General features: G+C 39.6%; 1 protein-coding gene across 4 annotated transcripts in view; it reads left to right on the top strand.

Annotated features, from left to right (window-relative positions):
- ARSB (arylsulfatase B) overlaps positions 1-23,112 on the top strand; it is a 328,139-nt gene that overhangs the window by 133,376 nt on the left and 171,651 nt on the right. The window contains exon 7 of one of the 4 annotated variants that reach the window (XM_064273503.1): positions 3,307-14,217. The exons of the other annotated variants lie outside the window; for them this stretch is intronic. Within the exon in view, the coding sequence (XP_064129573.1) occupies positions 3,307-3,308 (2 nt within the window). The 3' untranslated portion in view covers positions 3,309-14,217. Of the gene's footprint in view, positions 1-3,306; positions 14,218-23,112 lie in introns of those variants that run through there. 4 annotated transcript variants of the gene reach the window in all.

Below are 23,112 nucleotides of genomic sequence, written 5' to 3'. Positions count from 1 at the left end.
CCAGCACCTGCTGGGTCTCCAGGTGTGTCTTAGTCTGGGTTCTCTAGAGAAGCAAACCAGTGAGACATATATCTATGTATATATATCCATAGAGAGAGAGAGATACTTCAAGGAAATGGCTCTCACAATTGTGGTGTGAGGTCAGGTGGCAGTCTGGAGAACTCTGTTGGCTCACAGGATTGTGGGGCTCACGAATCTAGAATCTGTAGGTCAGCTGGCAGCCTGGAAGACTTTTGCAGGCTTACATCCCAAGAATTGGAGGTAAATGACAAGAACAGTGCAGGGTCACAGCCTCAAGAGAGAGAATAAACTTTGCCAGAACATCTGTTTACATACTGGAGGCATGCCACACCCCAAGAAAGCTTCCTTTCTATGATGCGACTGGCTGATCATATCATAGAAGATGATTACATTGTATTACATCATGGAAGAGCAACCAGTCCAATGTCTGCTAAACCACTGAGAATCACAGCCTAGCCAAGTTGACACATAACATTAACCATCACAGTCTACTCTTTGTCAAATTGGCACCTATACACATCCCCTTAAACCATACATAATCTCAAAATAAAGACAGTGATAAACTCATACTTATACCTAACACGATACAACTAACATGCATACAACCGAAAACACACTAGCCCCTTTTACATCTTGTATTTTATAATGAGTAATAGGATAAAGGAAGGAACAAAACAAAGATATTTGCTATATGTTCATATGTATATGTATGTATGTGTATATAGCGTCACTATGAATCAGAATCAACTCAACGGCAATGGGTTTGGTTTTGGTTTTATATATGTACACACACAGAAACACATAACAAAACAAGGAAGAAATACTCATAACAATTATAGTCCTAATTTCTGCAACTGGTTATGTGGTTGTAACTGGTATTTAGAATTACCTTCTTCCATGACCTATTCTGTGTTCTCTTTGCCCTCAGCAAGCATGTCAGTTGATCGTGGTTCTTTGCCTGGTAGGGTGACTTAGACCTTCATTCCTGAAGGTCTGAGCCATTACTAGTCCTGTGTGAACTGGGTTGTTGTGGTTTTCTATTGACTTAATCACAGGGCATGGTAGTACTAAAAGCCCTAAGGGGTCTCCTGTATTCCCAATACACCCTCCTTTTTTTTAATCACAGGGCATGGTAGTACTAAAAGCCCTAAGGGGTCTCCTGTATTCCCAGTACACCCTCCTTTACCTCCATTGCATAATAACAGTCCAGTTTCCCCTTGATAATCAGGATCAGTCACACCAGTCAATATATGGTAATGCCCTCTTTGCTTGTTGATTCAGAGGCACAAGGAGCTCAAAGTGACTGGGTAGCATTCTTAACTTCCAGTTCAGTGGAATCAGTGCTGTGTTTCCTGGTGGGAGTATTCCTCCCTTTGGAACTAAGACCTCTAGACCCAGAGAGCATAGGGTCGTGGAGACAGGAAACAAAAATTTTGTGAGTGGGTCACTAGGAGTAATAGTGAATGGTGCCACTCCCATTTCTGCGCCTTGATTCCTGGACCTGTGAATCCTGGCTATGAGAGAAACAGCACCATATATTGGATGCTGATTTAGAGCATATGCAGCCTCCTAACCATCAGACGGTTTGACTTTCCTACAGATCCTGGAAGTAATTGAGCTCGATTCTCCCTATGGCCTAAATTATACCTCTGTGTGTGGTAGCGGGGAGAGGGGAACCAAACTCATTGCCATGGAGTCAGCCTAACTCATAGCGACTCCTTGTGTGTCAGAGTAGAACTGCATTCCATAGTGTTTTCAATGGCTGTAATCTTATGGAAGTATACTGCCAGACTGTTCATTTGTGGCGCAGCTGGATGGATTCGGTTAGTCTTTCAGTTAGTTGCCTAGGGAACCATAGGAAGCCACGTTCCTTCCTGCAGGGAAGGGACAATTGAGTTCTCTCCGATCACAATAAGCTCTAATTGTCCTGCATAAATACTATGCTAGTGGCCCTAATGCCCGTAGTATAGTGAATTTGGGCCTAGAAAACCTTAACCATTAGGTCCTTTGCCCAGTTCCATCAGAGTGCCTTATCTTGAAGCTATCTTCAGAAAATATTGCCCTTACATTCCTTTTATTCACTTGGATGCTCACATCCTCTTGTTTCTAGACATACTGCTACCCCTTAGTTCAGCCTCTCCTTACGTGTGTGTCCTTTCAGTCTGTGCTACTTCCCACCACTGAATGAACTTTTCTAGATTGACACTAGAATAATTTCTGCATTAACTAGATTAACAGATATCTTTAGTGGCTCCCATTGCCAGCAGTAAATGTAAATGTGTCATTGGGCATCTGAGCCCAGCTTGCCTTGCCAGGCTCCATTCCTAGCATCCTTGCCATGTTCTTGCTCTAACTTGTCACTTCTACATAGGCAGATTATTCATATGCTCTTTTCTATGCCTGAAACACCTTTTCCCTAACTCTCCACAAAATTTCTCCTCCCTTTAAACCCGGCCCAAATGTCCCTCCTCTGGGAATGCTTGCCAGACGCCCCCAAAGCAGCAGTCAGTCCTTCCTCTGTGCATGCCTTTGTCCCTGTCTCTGTATAGCATTCATCAGATTGTACTTCTTCGTGTGCATGCCTGCATTTCCTGCTAAACTGAGAGCTCCTGGAAGTCAGGGACTATGTCTTATTTACTTTTTTATCCTCATCAGTTAACACAAATACCTGGCACTTGGTAGTTACTCAGTAATGACTGAATGGGCAATTAGAGGGGAGCTGAGATGGAATCGGGACCAAAGTGGAAGTATTAGACCTGAAAAGAATGGTTCTCAGACCTGAAGAGGATGTTTCGTAAACTTTTCCCTGCCCCAGCACAACTAAGGGATATGATGTATTCTAGTCTACAGCTGGCTCACTAGGGTAGTAATTCCTTACCAGGGGGTGGTATTAAAATCTCTCCCGGTGGCCAGAGGGGAATGGAAGAAAGGAAGGAATAGTTTTTAAAATTTTTCTGTAATTTAATATGCCACAAAACCCATTATAGCCTAGGTTCCAGATGATGTGTGAAATACAGTGCCCACATTATTATTAAAAAGAAAAAGCAAACCTGTTGCCCTCAAGTTGATTCCAACTCATGGTGACCCCATGTGTTACGGAGTAAACTGTGCTCCATAGGGTTTTCTATGGCTGATTTTTCAGAATTAGATTACCAGGGCTTTCTCCCACCACTAGTTTAGGTCAGTGTTATTGTTGTGTGCTGTTGAGTCGATTCCAACTCATAGCAACCCTGCAGGACAGAGTAGAGCTGTCTCATATGGTTTCCTGGGCTGTAATCTTTACAGGAGCAGATCTCAAGGTCTTTTCTCCCGAGGAGTTGCTGATGTGAACTGCTGACCTTTTGGTTAGCAGCGAAGCACTTAACCATTGTGCCACCAGGGACCCTTTTTAGGTTAGTAGATGAGTACAAACCATTTATACCACCCAGGGTCCCCTTGCCAACATTATAATGATTATAAAATATTCTCACCCACTAAGTTCTACCTAAAAATTAAAAGCCTTAGCCCCTCCCTTCCCTCACTAAGCTGTATTTGAACATCAGAATGGGAGCTTGCTTAAGAACTGTATTCCTGTCCTGTATTCCTGTATTCCTGGCCACAACACTGCTTACTGCAGGGTTTTTGGTACAACCTGCTGTGATTCTTGCTATCTTCCCTAAAGTGCCATTAGCAAAATAACAGCACAGCAAAATGTTTCTCCAGTGTAAAAGTTAGCAGAGGAATGTAAATCAGGAGAGAGAGTTGTCTTAGGCTTGCTACCCATGAGTTGTAAGGACTTCAGCCAGTCTCTTCGCTTTGGGGATTGCACTAGGACTTACTAAGATGCGCATTCAGGGATGCTCTCTGATCTTCTGGTTCACCTCCCTACCTACCTTTGAAGCACATTCTAGGTCTTCATGTTGGCCTCCCCTTGCTCAGGCCAGGGCTTTCTGCCATGGTGCCTGGGGCTGCCCCACCAGAGGAACATGTCAGGCCCTTACACTGACCTATAACCACGTTCACTGTTGGTCCATATCAATGGGTATTCTCTATTGTCTCTGACTACAGGTAGCAAAGTGCTACCCTCCTCATCATATGTGGGGAAACACCATGGGCCTTTTCTCCCCAGTTTTTTTATTTACCTCAATCCACTGTGAGGCAAAGGTAGAAACAAGGAGAGCTTTTTATGGGGCTTGTTCCTTTTTAGAATATGATCCAAGTCCATTTCCTTTTCTATGCAACTAATTTGTGGGGAAAATTTTAAAAAGAAAATATGTATTTATGGGAGAGCCAAGCCTAGAAATAATATTCATCGAGTATGTTCTGTTAGAGTATGATCTGTGAATATGTTCTGGAAGCTTTTGTGGAATCAGGAAGCAGCCAGTGTAAAGTGTAATGTAACGATTAAGGATTTGGTCAGTGTTATCAGAGAAACATTTCTTTGGTTTCTAATTCAGCTTATCCCAGATTGTACTTATCTACAGGAGAAGAGGGGAGAGCTCTATTTCTGCCTTTGCCAAAGCCACTTCATGGTTTCCTCATCTGTGAGGTGAAGATACTGAATTATCTCTAAGGTCTCTGGCTTCACCATTCTACAGGTCTCTATATAAATAGGACCTCAAAAGGACAAAGCTGTTCACTCGGTTTCTCTACTTTTTTACCCTGCCAGGAAGGGTGCACTTGTTAATGAGCAGTGATGTAGCCAACAGCATGTGGCAAATAGATGAATACAGGTGAAAATGTTAGAAACATTATAAACACCAGAGTAATTCAAATTATTATATGATATTGTTAATACTACTCCTCGTCCACCTGTCTGATTTCTGTTCTAAAGCATCCTGGCATTAATCTACTTTTCCGTCTGCTCTCTCTCCTTCAGTGGGTGTTCTTGGGGGTTGTGGACCAGTATCTCCCTAATCTTGAATCATATGAGTAGGTATGGGACGTTTCCCAGGGAAGTCCTATCGATCCTAAGTAAGCCCTAAGTAGCACCAGGTTCCCTTAGAAGCTGGCCCTTGCAGCACTATTCACAATAGCAAAAAGATGGCAACAGCCTAAATGCCCATCAACAGATGAAGGGATGAACAAATTATGGTACATACACAAAATGGAATACTATGCAACGATAAAGAACAATGATGAATCTGTGAAACATCTCCCAACGTGGATGAATCTGGAGGGCATTATGCTGAGTGAAATAAGTTGTTCACAAAAGGACAAATATGCATGAGGCCACTATTATAAGGACTCAAGAAAGGTTTACACATAGAAAAATGCATTCTTTAATGGTTACAAGAGTAGTGAGGGAGAAGGAGGGGAAATCATTAACTAGACAGTAGACAAGTGTCAGCTTTGGTGAAGGGAAGGACAGCACACGATACAGGGAAAGTCAGTACACCTGGACCAAAGAAAAAGCAAAGAAGTTTCCTAAACACATCCAACTTTGAGGGACTGAGTAGCAGGGGCTGAAGCTTGGGGACTGTAGCCTTGGGGGACATGTTGGTTAACTGGCATAAAAAAGCTTATAAAGAAAATGTTCTACATCCCACTTTGGTGAGTAGTGTGGGGTCATAAAAGCCTGCAATCTAAAATTTATCTATTGGGCGCATTCCACCTGGAGCAAAGGAGAATGAAAAAAAAACAAAGACACAAGGAAAATACTAGCCCAAAGGACTAAAGGACCTCATGAATCAGAGACTCCACCAGCCTGAAACCAGAAAAACTAGATGGTGCCCAGCTACTACCAGCGACTACTCTGACAGGGATCACAAGAAAAGAGTCCTAGACAGAGCAGGAGAAAAATATAGAACGGAATTCAAATCTACGTAAAAAGACCAGACTTACTGGTCCGAAAGAGACTTGAGGAACCCCCAAAACTATGGCCCCCAGATGCTCTTCTAACCCTGAACTGAAACCATTCCTGAAGCCCACTTTTGAGCCAAAGATTAGAAAGGCCTATAAAACAAAAAATAACACATGTGAGGAACATGCTTCTTAACATCATTCGAAATATACGAGACCAAATGGACAGCTCCTGGCCAAGAGGAGGACAAGAAGTCAGGAAGGGACAGGAACTAGATGAATGGACACAGGGAACCTAGGATGGAAAGGGGGAGCATGCAGTCACACTGTGGGGATTGCATCCAATGTCACAAAACAATATGTGTATAAATTTCTGGATGAGAAGTTAACTTGAGCTGTAAACTTACACCTAAAGCTCAATTTAAAACAAACAAAGACACGAGGAAAATATTAGTCCAAAGAACTAATGGACCACATGAACTACATCCTCCACCAGCCTGAGCCCAGAAGAACTAGATGGTACCCAGCTACCACCACTGACCTCTCTGACAGAAGTCACAATAGAGGGTCGCAGACAGAGCGGGAGAAAAATGTAGAACAAGATTCAAATCCACAAAAAAGACCAGAATTACTGGTCTGAGAGAGACTGGAGGAACCCCTGAGACTATGACCCCTAGACGTCCTGTTAACTCAGAACTGAAGCTATTCCTGAAGTCCACCTTTCAGCCAAAGATTAGACAGGCCTATAAAACAAACAATGATACATGTGAGGAATGTGCCTCTTAGATCAATCAACACCTGCCCAAAAGCAAAGACAAGAAGGCAGAAAGGGACAGGAAAACTGCATGAATAGATGCAGGGAAGCCAGAGTGAAAGGAGGAGAGTACTGACACATTGTGGGATTGCAACCAATGTCAAAAAACAATTTGTGTATAAATCTTTGAATGAGAAATGAATTTGCTCTGTATACTTTTACCTAAAGCACAATAAAAAATAAATAATGGGAATTAAAAAGTAAAACAAAGAAGCTGGGCCCTTGATAGCAGCTATTACCCCTTCACTCCCTTACTCTAAGGGTATAGGGTATGGGGTTATTTATACAGTAACATTTTTTTTTTACCCTTGGTAGGCTGTAGCTTTAATATTAGCAGTAAAAATACTCTCAAAAGACTGGCATAAATGTCTAGCTCACATAAAACAGAGGACATAGGATTTCCTATAGACCAAGGGAAATCCACAGTAAAGCATAAAGAGGTCTCAACAAAGCATAGAAACTCCATGAAGGCAGGGTGTGTATATTTTTATTTGTTGCTCTATTCCCAGTGCATAGCACAGGGCCAGCCACCGTCATAGTAAGTTCTCAGTGAATATTTGCTGAATGCATAAATGATGAACAGATCAACAGGTTGAAAAGTCATTGTTTTATTGCCTCTTACCCTTTCCTGAGCCCAGAAGGACCTCCAGATACCAGTTCACACTCTACTCTTAAATCCTGAACCTACATCCTACATTTTATAATACATAAAAGTAATAGTCACAAGCCACTTCTTAATTTTTAATTGGTGTTATCATATACAGATGTTTGAAACCATTTATCCAGCTTATAAATGCTCACTCTCACTATTCCACAGCGTTGAAACTATCAGCCAGAAGAGGTAATGTGGACTTTCCCTATCCATCTTCATTCCTTTCCCCTAGACCTCCCTGGGAGGCAAATATATATTTATAAAGCCCCTGCCTCTGGTCTCGACTCAGCCTGACTTCCCTTCTGGGTCTGGAGCACCACCTCTTCTTACCGCTCTCTTTGTGGTGTTAGGTACCAGCGGGAAGCTCCCCTTCACATTGTTTCATCCATCACTGGTTGTCTCAGTGCTACACTTCTGTCTCCCCACAGCCCTCATCACAATGTCATCAGATGTGTGGGCTGTTGTTAATTTTCTGTGTGGTTTGAGGAAACTTTTTACCCATCTTTGGATGCTTTGTTCTGAGGAAATCTTGGAAGTTTTTTGGTCTCCGTTCAGATAATACCTTTTTCTCTTCTCTTTTTCCCCTCCAAGAATAGATCATAAGGATTATTTACTCACCCATGTCTTTAAAATATTTCTTCCCGGAAATATTTTGAAGTCTTTTCCTGAAAAGACTCTACATCTTTCTCTAGGGGTACAGACAGGCAGTAAGGAAAACTGAGAGAACTTGAGGGGGCGGGATGAGTACCATTCAGGCTGATTTATGGGAAAGCCTGGAACATTCAAAGTGGTGGGTAATGGCCATTGTCCCAAGTTAGGCCCAGACCAGAGATTCTTCATCTTCATGTGGTTCAGAGGGGAGCTTTGCTCCAAACTCTGTGATTCCCCTAGCTTCTAAGCAGAATGTCTCAGATCACAAGGAGAAATAATTTCTAAAGCATTATTTTGCTTTAGAGAAAATATATACACCATCCTGTGGACCCCAAGATTGATCTTGGCTGTTCTGAGGTAATGATCCTACCCCGTCTGAGAATACAACTCACCTTGTAAAGCCAAATGTAGCATTCTGTGAATCGTTAGAGTTCTCGCATACATCCAACTGTGTAATATTGACATATGTACTTAACACATAGGCACACATACAAAACGCTAGGATTCTCCTAGTAGAAGGTTGATTATAGATGAAGGGCACTGACAGATGTTAGCATTTTCCACACCACCAAAGGCCTTGTCTTCAAAGTGATTCTGTACAGCTTTGTTACTATTTCATTTAAAGGGCTTCATCTCTTTAAAGGTCATAATGAGATGTTATTTCTGCTCGTGATTATAGGGTGGAAGAACAGTCTTCCCTTCCTCTCCACTCTCACATGCATTTGCTGTGGTAAAACTGCCAAATCTCTACTTGAGATCCAAGAGTCATCCAGGTTGGAATGCTTGGAGCTGCTCTCTGTTTCCTCTTTAGAGCAACACTCAAGCACATTTCCTGATATTATGTTACTATTTCCAAGATTATTTATTTATTAAATACTTACTGCTCAGGATGTACTGTTCTAGGTACTGTTGATCAGTTAGGCTTTAAGTTTTGTTAGAAACTGGTCTGGAAGAGAGCATCGACATAGCCTCCCACTTCCCTGCTTGAGGGCCATTGGTGGTTCCCAACTTCCCGAAGAGCCAAGTACAGACTCCTCAGCCCACCTCCTACCATCATTCAGCTAAAACGACCTTTCAGCACTGTCTGTTGCATGCCTTCCTTCAGTCACCCTCATCTTCCTCGGCTTCTCTGCTCCCCCTTTACAGCCAGGTTCACATCTCTATGCCTCCATGAAGCCATCTCTGATTGCCCCAGACTTGAATCCCTTGAATTTCTCTGAAGCTTCCTAGGACACTGAGCTCTTGCCACTTTGCATTACGGTTATGTAGATTTGTGTGTTTTTCCCTTCTAGAACCATAAGCTCCAAGGAGGGCAAGATTTCATCTGTATAACTCTCTCAATGCCTTATGTGTAAGAGATTATTACATATTGAATGAATTTATGCTAATAAATTAATAATTTGTTTATCACCAACTCATTTGATTAGAGTAAATCTAGCAAGAGCAAAAACAATATACATGGTTTTCAAGTGCTTTCATTTATTTCTGTGGATAGTTATAGAAGTACCAACACAGAAGCAGCTTCCTGTCTTTCATTCTGAAGTTAGATATTAAGCAGAATAAAAGGAGTTAGGCAGGATGCAGTGGCAAATCAGCTACAAATTGCCCATCACTACATACAACGCCAGACGCTAGAAGGCACCTTGACAATCAGCTCATCCACCCTCTTCAAAATCGAGATGAAGAAATTGGGTACTGGGTCACATACAGCTAATAAATAACAGAACTGGAACTCTGGGCTGTCCAGGTTCAGGGCTTGCACATGAGTCACATCCTATTGATTTCAGGGGTCTCTTTGCTTTCCGTCCTACACTTGTTTCATGGGAAAAGTACACTCAGATCTTAGTTACAATTATCTTGCTTAAATAATATGTTTATGGAACATTATACATCTAAATGAGGCTGGTTTCATGCGTACTCTAGCTCTAGAATGATAAATGCTTCTGTTTGTAAAGCTAGTTATGAAAGCCCTGTCAGTGCCTAATAATAATTATATTAGAGGGTGGTGGAAGGAAGAGGGAGCAGAGTATGGGGTTGGGTCAGTGTAGCCTAATGGGACATGTAGTTATGGAAAGGCAGAAAGACCTGGGCTCGAATACCAGCTCTGACTTATTTCTTGTAAGACTGTGGACAAGCTCTCTGAGCTGTTTGTTTCATTACCTGTAAATTGGAGACAGTTATACCAATCTCCTGTAAACATGTCCAAACAACAGTTAACAATAACTGTATTCTGGCTGTTGGGATTATAGGGATAGGGGAAAGCTACGGTTTTAATTTTTAGTAATGAACACTTTATTTCCATCCTCAGGAATAAAAGTCATAAAGATCTATTGGAAAAAAAAAAAAAAAAAACCTGGGCTATTATGAGACTTCAGTGTTTGTGAAGCTGCTGGGTTCTTAGTGAGTGAGTTTTGTGGCTATAGGAGTTGTTGCTTCTTATGCCTGCTTGTATAGGGTCAGAGAACCTGCCCATATAGGATCAGAGAAACTGGTATATGACAGCATCAGCCCTCATATCCTTGGTTGCAGATTCTTTCTCTTCACTGAACAGGAGCTCGTTTTACAACTTATCACCAAATTAGCAGAATTTTGTGTCATCTCTAGCTGCCTATATTTGTCTACAGTGGCTCGTCAAATTTTCCTTTGTGTGGGTTGCTACATGCTCTCAATAACAGAGCCAAAACCCAGATCATGTTCCTCTTTTTTAATTTTCAAAGGCGTTTATTCTGCTTCCTCCACTTTGGGAGTACTAAAGCTCGTTTGGAAATGTGGCCTTTTTGATGCCAAAGGCAGTCCCACAAGCCTCATATCCCATCTACCCCACTTCACACAGCACATTTCAAGTAATAGACATCAAACCTTTACTATTAACACTTGGTTCTGGCATATTGGCTTTCATCCTGAGAAAATAAATAAACCAAACCAAATCCACAGCACTTTAAAAACACTAATTAATCCTCGCCACAGACATAGGCTACACAGAGATGACAGATCCCACTGCCCCAATTTTATGTTTGGAGAAATCAGGGCAAGCAACTTTTTTTAAGGCTTCCCAGGGCCAGATAAGGAACCTGACTTGAAAGGCCAGGGCTTGGTCTGGCCCAGCCGCTGGGTATAAGAGCATTTGACAAAAGGCCAGCTGCCTCTCTGAATTCCTTTCCGTACAACACCATGTGGTTACTTGCCCATAACCCCATTTACACATCACAGCTTTTATTTTTTCCCAGAGTTATGATGATGTCAAACCTTCTTATTTCCAACTGACCACTTATTTACTTGCTTACTTTTCTTTAGTTCTGGTAGAGCTTAGAAATTTTAGCCTAGGTTTCAAAGAGTAGCCTGTCAATTCTAGTTGATTAAAAAGGTCTATGCTGATTTTAATATCCAACACAAAACAGACCACCCTCCAAATAGTCCCTTTCAGATCTAGCAGCTCTGTCCACCCTACCCACCACCAAAAACCCACTGCTGTTGAGTCAATTCTGAGCCCAATTTGTACCCAGGACTGTTAAAGATTTTGGGGTATCTAGACCACTTCCTTTATTTCCAGAGAATTCTGAAAAAACCTCACAAAATTGTATGAGATATATCTAATGAAATTAAAATGTAATAAGTTGGCTAGTGATAATGGTTGCCAATATGGCAAAGGTAATTCATGTCACTGAATTGAACATTTAGAAATTATTAAAATGACAAATGTTTTGTTTTATATATTTTACCACAATAAATTGTTTTTACTGTGAAGAGTCTACTTTCTAAGTATTTACTAATCTGGTTAGATTTTATTTTTAGGGGCTTTAGGTTGCTTGTGTATAAGTCTGAAATAAAACTTCTTTTTTAAAAATTTCTGAAACATGAATGAGCTCTACAAAGCTGAATAAATGATCTGCCTTAACTAACCCATAAAGTAAGATGTTAGTAATCAGGCATTTATAGACCGAAGTCTGTTATCTCCGGGAGTAAATGCCTAGGGAATGAGTACATGGCTCCTGCTTCTGAAAAGTCTTTTGAATCAGAGTTAAAAAAAATAATTATATATATATTTGCATAGGAAATGATATCAACACAGTTATAAAATAGAGACAAATGATAAGTGATATAACATAAGTACATAAACACTAAAGAGAAATGAATAAATAGCATTTAGGCATGATTAGGAAAGACTTTGAAAAGGATTTTTATAATTTGTTGTTTTATTTGATTTCATCAGCTTTGGTCTTATCTTTCATGATTTCAGTGTGAATGAAGGCAAATAATATTTAACATTGCATTAATTTTTCTATTTTTATGAGATCAAATTACTATAAACTTAGTGGCTCAAAACAACAAATTTATTTTCTTACAATTCTGTAGGTCAGAGCTCTGTCCCAAGTCTCGCTGGGCTAAAATCAAGGTATTGGCCGGGCTGTGTTCCTTTCTGGAGGCTCTGGGGGGAAACCTTTTCCAGGTTCTAGGGGCTGCCTGCATTCCTTGGCTCATGGCCCCCCTCCTTCAATTTCAAAGCCAGCATTGGAGGATTGAGTCTTTCTCGTATCACTCTGACCTTGCTTCCATCATCATGTCTCCTCTCTGCTACCCTCTTCCACTTTTTTTTTTAATCGTGAAAGTTAAAAGAGCAAATTAGTTTCTCATTAAAAAATTAATACACAAATTGTCTTGTGACATTGGTTGCCAACCCTGCAAGGTGTCAACACTCTCTGCGTCTTGACCTTGGGTTTCCTATTTCCATTCATCCAGTTTTCCTTCCTGCCTTCTCATCTTTGCTTTTATGCCCATTTAGTCTCGTGTATATGGTTGAACTATGCATGTTATTGTTTGTTTGATAGGCTTTTCTAATCTTTGGCTGAAAGGTGAACTTTGGGAGCGGCTTCAGTACTGAGCTAAAAGGATACCCAGGGGCCATAATCTCAGAGTTTCTTCAGTCTCTGTCAGACCAGTAAGTCTGGTCTTCTTTTTGTGAGATAGAATTTTGTTCTACATTTTCTCCAGCTCTGTCTGAGACCCTCAGTTATGATCCCTAGCAGAGCAGTTGGTGGTGGCAGCTGGGCACCATCTAGTTCTTCAGGGCTCAGTCTGGTGGAGGCTGTGCTAGCTGTGGTCCATTAGCCCTTTGGAATAATCTTTCCCTTGTATCTTTGGTTTTCTTCATTTTCCCTTGCACCAGATGGGGTGGGACCAGTGGAGTATCTTAGATGGCTGCTCATAAGCTTTTAAGACCCCAGGTGCTAGTCACCAAAGTAAGATGTAGAACATTTTCTTTATAAAGTATGTTATGCCAGTTGAGCTAAATGTTCCCCTAGACCATGGTCCCCAGCCCTCAGCCCAGTAACTCTGTCCCTCAGGGAGTTTGGATCTGTCTATGAAGCTTCTATGACTTTGCCTTGGTCAAGTTGTGATGACTTCCCCAGTATTGTGTACTGTCTTACCCTTCACCAATGTTATCACTTACGTATTGTCTAGTTAGTGTTTTTCCCTCTCCACTCCTTCCCTCCCTCATAACCATCAAAGAGTTTCTTTCTCCCTCTTCAACTTTTAAAGACTCTTGTGATTACATTGGGCCTGCCTGATAATCCATGATAATCCCCTTGTTTTAAAGTCACCGGATTAGCAATCTTAATTCCATCTACAACCTTAATTTCCTTCTGCCATGTAATTTAACATATTCACAGGTCCTAGGGATTAAGATGTGGACATCTTTGGAGGGGCATTATTCTGCCTACCACAAACACTCTGTTGTGCTAGGCTTAATGGGAAATACAAAGAATAGTTTATAACCTAGTTGAAGAGAAAAACAAAAATATGCAAAAAATTCAAAGAAAAAATAACAGTTCAAGGCAACAGTGGTAGAGATGTTACAAGTTGTTCTCGATTAATTGCCAAGTCTTTTCCATGGACTCTGACAGTTGCTGTGAGAGTGAAGGAAGGCTAAGTCACAAAGGTAATGGAGGGAAGGGAAACTTTCTCTGAAACTTGAAGCAAGAGTTACTGAGGTGGAAAAAACATAGAGTGTAAGAAAAAGTGTGTGTATGTGAACCTGTTCAAAGGACAAAGGAAAGGCATAGAAGAGAAGATGGGAAAGATAAGTAAGGTTAGTATGTCAGACTAAGGAGATTAGACTTCATCCTCTATGCATTGGGAAGCTACCTGCTTGTTTTTGTTTTGTCTTATTCAAGTAGAAATTTTGAAAAATACAGAAAGCTTAGAGCTAAAGGTAGAAATAACCCTAATCCCACTATCCTGCCACCCCAAAATAAGCAGCGTTAATATTTTGGTGTTTTTTGTTGTTGTTGTTTCTCTCTCTCTTATCCCTCTTCTTTTTTTTTTTTTTTTTTTAATGTGCTTTAGGTGAAAATTTATAAATCAAGTCACCCTCTCATACAAAAATCCATACACACCCCACCGTGCACTCCTAGCTATCCTCCCCTTAATGAGACAGCACATTCCTCCCCTCCATCCTGTATTCCCAGTGTCTGTTCAACCAGCCCCTGTCCCCCTCTTCCTTCTCGTCTCACTACCAGACAGGAGTCATCCGCATAGTCTCATGTGTCTACTTGAGCCACGAAGTTCACTGCTCACCAGCATCATTGTCTGTCTTATAGTTCGAGTTAGTTTTGGGAATGGTTCCAATCTTGGGCTATCAAAGGGTCTGGGGAACATGACCATCAGGGTCCCTCTAGTCTCAGTCAGACCATTAAGCCTGGTCTTTTTACGAGAATTTGAGATCTGCATCCCCACTGTTCTGCTCCATCAGGGATCCTCTGTTATGTTCCCTATCAGGGCAGTGATCGGTGGTAGCTGGGCACCATCTAGCTCTTCCCATCTCAGGCTGATGGAGTTCCCACCTCCTCTTCTTCTCTACCCCACTTGCTCCATCTCTTCCCTCTCCCTCTCTCCCTCTTCTCACCTATCTCTCCCCTCCTCTCTCTTCTTCTCTTCCCCTCTACACTCACTCACTGATACACACATGAATTTGGATCATATGATATATTATGTCATTACTGAGTTTTTATCAAGGAGTCCTTGCGTGGTACAAACAGTTAAGTGCTCAACTGCTAACAGGAAGGTAGGTGGTTTGAATCCACCTAAAGGTGCCTTGGAAGAAAGTCCTGTTGATCTACTTCCAAGAGGTCATAACTTTTAAAATTTCTATGGAGCACAGTTCTACCCTGAAGCACACGGCGTTGCCATGAGTTGGAGCAACTGGTTTACTGGTTTTCATTTTTAGCATTATTAAGCATAGAAACTTTTCATCTTTAAAATTCTTTTGTAAAACTTCTGCTAGTACATTGCACAGCATGGTATTCTGTCACTCTCATCTACCATTCTAACATGAGGATACACTTTATAAAACCATTAGCCTATTTTTGCATCTTCAGGATATTTCCATATTTTCACTGATATGAATAAAACTGTGGTGAACATCCATTATTTTGGGGGTATAAATGGTTGAAAGCAAAATTCCTGGGTTAAAGGGTATAAACATTTTGAAGATTCTTTAATATATATATATATATATATATGGTGCAGTTGCTTTCCTGAAATATAGTGCCAACTGATACTTCTGCCATAAGCATATGGGGGTGCTTATTTCTTGGAACCTTGATTATAGGACATATTAGCTTTTTTTTTTTTTTTTAACATTTGCAAGTTTTATAAATAAAATAGCATGTTGTTTAATTTGAATTGTTTTAACTAATGCTAAGGTTGGATTTTTTTAATGTTTTGGGGCTATTTGGGGGCCATAATTACTAGTTTTGTGTCCTTTTTCAATGTTAAGAAAAAAAGATTTTTCTCATCAATTGATAAGAAATTTTTATATATTAAAATATGCACTTTGTTATTAGCTAGCAAAAGTTTTTCTTTGTTATTTGACCTTTAATTGTTTATGATATTTTTTAAATTAAAAATTTTCATTTTATAGAATTCTTCCGTTTTGTTAATGTTTTTGTTTAAAAATTCATTCTGAGTTCAAATATTTACCTATATTTTCTTCAGTCCTCCAAATACTTAACCTCTCACATTTAACTCTTCTAGAAACTGTACTCTAGATACAATAAAATAAATGCAACATAGGCTTACAGTTTGAAAATAACAAAATCAGTATTTTTATACCCACCAATGTGAAAAAAAGTCAGTGGGATTGTGATTGAAATTGCATTGAATGTGTAGATCAATTGGGAGAGCATTGTCATTATACCAATATCGAGTCTTCTTATTCATGAACATGGTATGTCTCTCCATTGATTTATGTCTTCTTTAATGACTTTCCATAAAGTATTATAATTTTCAAAAGTTTCTCTTAGATTTGTTTCTCGGTACCTTATGTTTTTGTACCTAGACAATGGTACACAAAGGTGCCTTTTTCATTTTGAATTCCGTTCATATATGGGAATTCAGTTGTCTTTTGGACATTAATCTTACATCTAGTAAATGACATTGTCAAACCCTGTTATCAAGTCTAATTATTTGTCGGGTTTCTATATTAATAAGGAAGTTGTGAATAATGAAATTTTTTTCACTTTTCAATCCTATACCTCTCGCTTGTTTTTCATATTTTACTGTACTGTTTCTAGTCAATGTTGAATAAAAAGTGATGATATTGGCCATCATTGTCTCATTCCCAATCTCAGAGGGAAAGCTTTCAGAGTTTCACCATGATGTGTGATGTCTGTTGAAGACAAAGCAAAGTATTATAATGACATATGCAAAGACCTGGAGGGAGAAAACCAAAAGGGAAGAACACGTTCAGCATTTCTTACACTGAAAGAATTGAAGAAAAAAACTCAAGCCTCAAGTTGCAATAGTGAAGGATTCTACAGAAAAAATATTAAATGATGCAGGAAGCATCAAAAGAAAATGGAAGGAACACACAGAGTCACTATACCAAAAAAAAAAAAAATTAGGGGGCCAAGATGGCGGACTAGGTGGACGCTACTGCAGATCCCTCTTGCAACAAAGACTCGGAAAAACAAGTGAATCGATCACATACATAACAATCTACGAACCCTGAACAACAAACACAGATTTAGAGACGGAGAACGAACAAATACGGGGAGGCAGCGATTATTTTCAGAGCCTGGAGCCAGCGTACCAGTCAGCGGATTTTCTGGAAAAACTAGTTTCCAAGTGATGGCTCGGAGACAGCAGTCCATATCAAACCACATAAAGAAGCAGACCATGACAGCTTCTCCAACCCCCCAAACAAAAGAATCAAAATCTTTCCCAAATGAAGATACAATCCTGGAATTATCAGATACAGAATATAAAAAACTAATTTACAGAATGCTTCAAGACATCACAAATGAAATAAGGCAAACTGCAGAAAAAGCCAAGGAACACACTGATAAAACTGTTGAAGAACTCAAAAAGATTATTCAAGAACATAGTGGAAAAATTAATAAGTTGCAAGAATCCATAGAGAGACAGCATGTAGAAATCCAAAAGATTAACAATAAAATTACAGAATTAGACAACACAATAGGAAGTCAGAGGAGCAGACTCGAGCAATTAGAATGCAGACTGGGAAATCTGGAGGACCAGGGAATCAACACCAACATAGCTGAAAAAAAATCAGATAAAAGAATTAAAAAAAAATGAAGAAACCCTAAGAATCACGTGGGACTCTATCAAGAAGGATAACTTGCGGGTGATTGGAGTTCCAGAACAGGGAGGGAGGACAGAAAACACAGAGAAAATAGTTGAAGAACTCCTGACACAGAACTTCCCTGACATCATGAAAGATGAAAGGATATCTATCCAAGATGCTCATCGAACCCCATTTAAGATTGATCCAAAAAGAAAAACACCAAGACATATTATCATCAAACTCGCCAAAACCAAAGATAAACAGAAAATTTTAAAAGCAGCCAGGGTGAAAAGAAAGGTTTCCTTCAAGGGAGAATCAATAAGAATAAGTTCAGACTACTCAGCAGAAACCATGCAGGCAAGAAGGGAATGGGACGACATATACAGAGCACTGAAGGAGAAAAACTGCCAGCCAAGGATCATATATCCAGCAAAACTCTCTCTGAAATATGAAGGCGAAATTAAGATATTTACAGATAAATACAAGTTTAGAGAATTTGCAAAAACCAAACCAAAGCTACAAGAAGTACTAAAGGATATTGTTTGGTCAGAAAACCAATAATATCAGATACCAGCACAATACAAGGTCACAAAACAGAACGTCCTGATATCAACTCAAATAGGGAAATCACAAAAACAAACAAATTAAGATTAATTAAAAAAAATAAATAAATAATACACATAACAGGGAATCATGGAAGTCAATAGGTAAAAGATCACAATAATCAAAAAGAGGGACTAAATACAGGAGGCATTGAACTGCCAGATGGAGAGTGATACAAGGCGATACAGAACGATACAAGTTAGGTTTTTACTTAGAAAAATAGGGGTAAATAATAAGGTAACCACAAAAAGGTATAACAACTCCATAACTCAAGATAAAAGCCAAGAAAAACATAACGACTCAACTGACATAAAGTCAAATACTATGAAAATGAGGATCTCACAATTTACTAAGAAAAACGTCTCAGCACAAAAAAGTATGTGGAAAAATGAAATAGTCAACAACACATGAAAAGGCATCAAAATGACAGCACTAAAAACTTATTTATCTATAATTACGCTGAATGTAAATGGACTGAATGCACCAATAAAGAGACAGAGAGTCACGAACTGGATAAAGAAACACGATCCATCTATATGCTGCCTACAAGAGACACACCTTAGACTTAGAGACACAAACAAACTAAAACTCAAAGGATGGAAAAAAATATATCAAGCAAACAATAAGCAAAAAAGAAGAGGAGTAGCAATATTAATTTCTGACAAAATAGACTTTAGACTTAAATCCACCACAAAGGATAAAGAAGGACACTATATAATGATAAAAGGGACAATTGATCAGGAAGACATAACCATATTAAATATTTATGCACCCAATGACAGGGCTGCAAGATACATAGATCAAATTTTAACAGAATTGAAAAGTGAGATAGACACCTCCACAATTATAGTAGGCGACTTCAACACACCACTTTCGGAGAAGGACAGGACATCCAGTAAGAAGCTCAATAGAGACACGGAAGACCTACTTACAACAATCAACCAACTTGACCTCACTGACTTATACAGAACTCTCCACCCAACTGCTGCAAAGTATACTTTTTTTTCTAGCACACATGGAACATTCTCTAGAATAGACCACATATTAGGTCATAAAACAAACCTTTGCAGAGTCCAAAACATCGAAATATTACAAAGCATCTTCTCAGACCACAAGGCAATAAAACTAGAGATCAATAACAGAAAAACTAGGGAAAAAAAATCAAATACTTGGAAAATGAACAACACCCTCCTGAAAAAAGACTGGGTTGTAGAAGACATCAAGGAGGGAATAAGGAAATTCATAGAATGCAACGAGAACGAAAATACTTCCTATCAAAACCTCTGGGACACAGCAAAAGCAGTGCTCAGATGCCAATTTATATCGATAAATGCACACATACAAGAAGAAGAAAGAGCCAAAAGCAGAGAACTGTCCCTACAACTTGAACAAATAGAAAGTGAGCAACAAAAGAATCCATCAGGCACCAGAAGAAAACAAATAATAAAAATTAGAGCTGAACTAAATGAATTAGAGAACAGAAAAAACAATTGAAAGAATTAACAAAGCCAAAAGCTGGTTCTTTGAAAAAATTAACAAAATTGATAAACCATTGGCTAGACTGACTAAAGAAATACAGGAAAGGAAACAAATAACCCGAATAAGAAACGAGAAGGACCACATCACAACAGAACCAAATGAAATTAAAAGAATCATTTCAGATTACTATGAAAAATTGCACTCTAACAAATTTGAAAACCTAGAAGAAATGGATGAATTCTTGGAAAAACACTACCTACCTAAACTAACACATTCAGAAGTAGAACAACTAAATAGACCCATAACAAAAAAAGACATTGAAACGGTAATCAAAAAACTTCCAACAAAAAAAAGCCCTGGCCCGGACGGCTTGACTGCAGAGTTCTACCAAACCTTCAGAGAAGAGTTAACACCACTACTACTGAAGGTATTTCAAAGCATAGAAAATGATGGAATACTACCCAACTCATTCTATGAAGCCACCATCTCCCTGATACCAAAACCAGGTAAAGACATTACAAAAAAAGAAAATTACAGACCTATATCCCTCATGAACATAGATGCAAAAATCCTCAACAAAATTCTAGCCAATAGAATCCAACAACGCATCAAAAAAATAATTCACCATGATCAAGTGGGATTTATACCAGGTATGCAAGGCTGGTTTAATATCAGTAAAACCATTAATGTAATCCATCACATAAATAAAACAAAAGACAAAAACCACATGATCTTATCAATTGATGCAGAAAAGGCATTTGACAAAGTCCAACACCCATTTATGATAAAAACTCTTACCAAAATAGGAATTGAAGGAAAATTCCTCAACATAATAAAGGGCATCTATGCAAAGCCAACAGCCAATATCACTCTAAATGGAGAGAACCTGAAAGCATTTCCCTTGAGAACGGGAACCAGACAAGGATGCCCTTTATCACCGCTCTTATTCAACATAGTACTTGAAGTCCTAGCCAGGGCAATTAGGCTAGACAAAGAAATAAAGGGTATCCGGATTGGCAAGGAAGAAGTAAAGTTATCACTATTTGCAGATGACATGATCTTATACACAGAAAACCCTAAGGAATCCTCCAGAAAACTACTGAAACTAATAGAAGAGTTTGGCAGAGTCTCAGGTTATAAAATAAACATACAAAAATCACTTGGATTCCTCTACATCAACAAAAAGAACACCGAAGAGGAAATAACCAAATCAATACCATTCACAGTAGCCCCCAAGAAGATAAAATACTTAGGAATAAATCTTACCAAGGATGTAAAAGACCTACACAAAGCTCTACTACAAGAAATTCAAAAGGACATACTTAAGTGGAAAAACATACCTTGCTCATGGATAGGAAGACTTAACATAGTAAAAATGTCTATACTACCAAAAGCCATTTATACATATAACGCACTTCCGATCCAAATTCCAATGTCATATTTTAAGGGGATAGAGAAACAAATCACCAATTTCATATGGAAGGGAAAGAAGCCCCGGATAAGCAAAGCATTACTGAAAAAGAAGAAGAAAGTGGGAGGCCTCACTCTACCTGATTTCAGAACCTATTATACAGCCACAGTAGTCAAAACAGCCTGGTACTGGTACTGGTACAACAACAGGCACATAGACCAATGGAACAGAATTGAGAACCCAGATATAAATCCATCCACGTATGAGCAGCTGATATTTGACAAAGGACCAGTGTCAGTTAATTGAGGAAATGATAGTCTTTTTAACAAATGGTGCTGGCATAACTGGATATCCATTTGCAAAAGAATGAAACAGGACCCATACCTCAAACCATGCACAAAAACTAACTCCAAGTGGATCAAAGACCTAAACATAAAGACTAAAACGATAAAGATCATGGAAGAAAAAATAGGGACAACCCTAGGAGCCCTAATACAAGGCATAAACAGAATACAAAACATTACCAAAAATGATGAAGAGAAACCCGATAACTGGGAGCTCCTAAAAATCAAACACCTATGCTCATCTAAAGACTTCACCAAAAGAGTAGAAAGACCACCTACAGATTGGGAAAGAATTTTCAGCTATGACATCTCCGACCAGTGCCTGATCTCTAAAATCTGTATGATTCTGTCAAAACTCAACCACAAAAAGACAAACAACCCAATCAAGAAGTGGGCAAAGGATATGAACACACATTTCACTAAAGAAGGTATTCAGGCAGCCAACAGATACATGAGAAAATGCTCTCGATCATTAGCCATTAGAGAAATGCAAATTAAAACTACGATGAGATTCCATCTCACATCAACAAGGCTGGCATTAATCCAAAAAACACAAAATAATAAATGTTGGAGAGGCTGCGGAGAGATTGGAACTCTCATACACTGCTGGTGGGAATGTCAAATGGTACAACCACTTTGAAAATCTATCTGGCGTTATCTTAAACAGTTAGAAATAGAACTACCATACAACCCAGAAATCCCACTCCTCGGAATATACCCTAGAGATACAAGAGCCTTCACACAAACAGATATATGCACACCCATGTTTATTGCAGCTCTGTTTACAATAGCAAAAAGCTGGAAGCAACCAAGGTGTCCATCAACAGATGAATGGGTAAATAAATTGTGGTATATTCACACAATGGAATACTACGCATCGATAAAGAACAGTGACGAATCTGTGAAACATTTCATAACATGGAGGAACCTGGAAGGCATTATGCTGCGCGAAATGAGTCAGTTGCAAAAGGACAAATATTGTATAAGACCACTATTATAAGATCTTGAGAAATAGTAAAAACTGAGAAGAACACATACTTCTGTGGTTATGAAGGGGGGAGGGAGGGAGGGAGGGAGAGGGTTTTTTATTGATTAATCAGTAGATAAGAACTGCTTTAGGTGAAGGGAAAGACAACACTCAATACATGGAAGGTCAGCTCAATTGGACTGGACCAAAAGCAAAGAAGTTTCCGGGATAAAATGAATGCTTCAAAGGCCAGCGGAGCAGGGGCGGGGGTCTGGGGAACATGGTTTGCGGGGACTTCTAAGTCAACTGGCAAAATAATTCTATTATGAAATCATTCTGCATCCCACTTTGAAATGTGGCGTCTGGGGTCTTAAATGTTAACAAGCGGCCATCTAAGATGCATCAATTGGTCTCAACCCACCTGGAGCAAAGGAAAATGAAGAACACCAAGGTCACACGACAACTAAGAGCCCAAGAGACAGAAAGGGCCACATGAACCAGAGACCTACATCATCCTGAGACCAGAAGAACTAGTTGGTGCCTGGCCACAATCGATGACTGCCCTGACAGGGAGCACAACAGAGAACTCCTGAGGGAACAGGAGATCAGTGGGATGCAGACCCCAAATTCTCATAAAAAGACCATACTTAATGGTCTGACTGAGACTAGGGGAATCCCGGCGGCCATGCTCCCCAGACCTTCTGTTGGCACAGGACAGGAACCATCCCCGAAGACAACTCATCAGACATGAAAGGGACTGGTCAGCGGGTGGGAGAGAGATGCTGATGAAGAGTGAGCTAATT

This window comes from Loxodonta africana, chromosome 2, assembly GCF_030014295.1.
Source record: "Loxodonta africana isolate mLoxAfr1 chromosome 2, mLoxAfr1.hap2, whole genome shotgun sequence".
Lineage (NCBI taxonomy): Eukaryota > Metazoa > Chordata > Mammalia > Proboscidea > Elephantidae > Loxodonta > Loxodonta africana.
The sequence above is the reverse complement of the archived record's forward strand: the minus strand, read 5'-3'. Positions and strand labels throughout refer to the sequence as shown.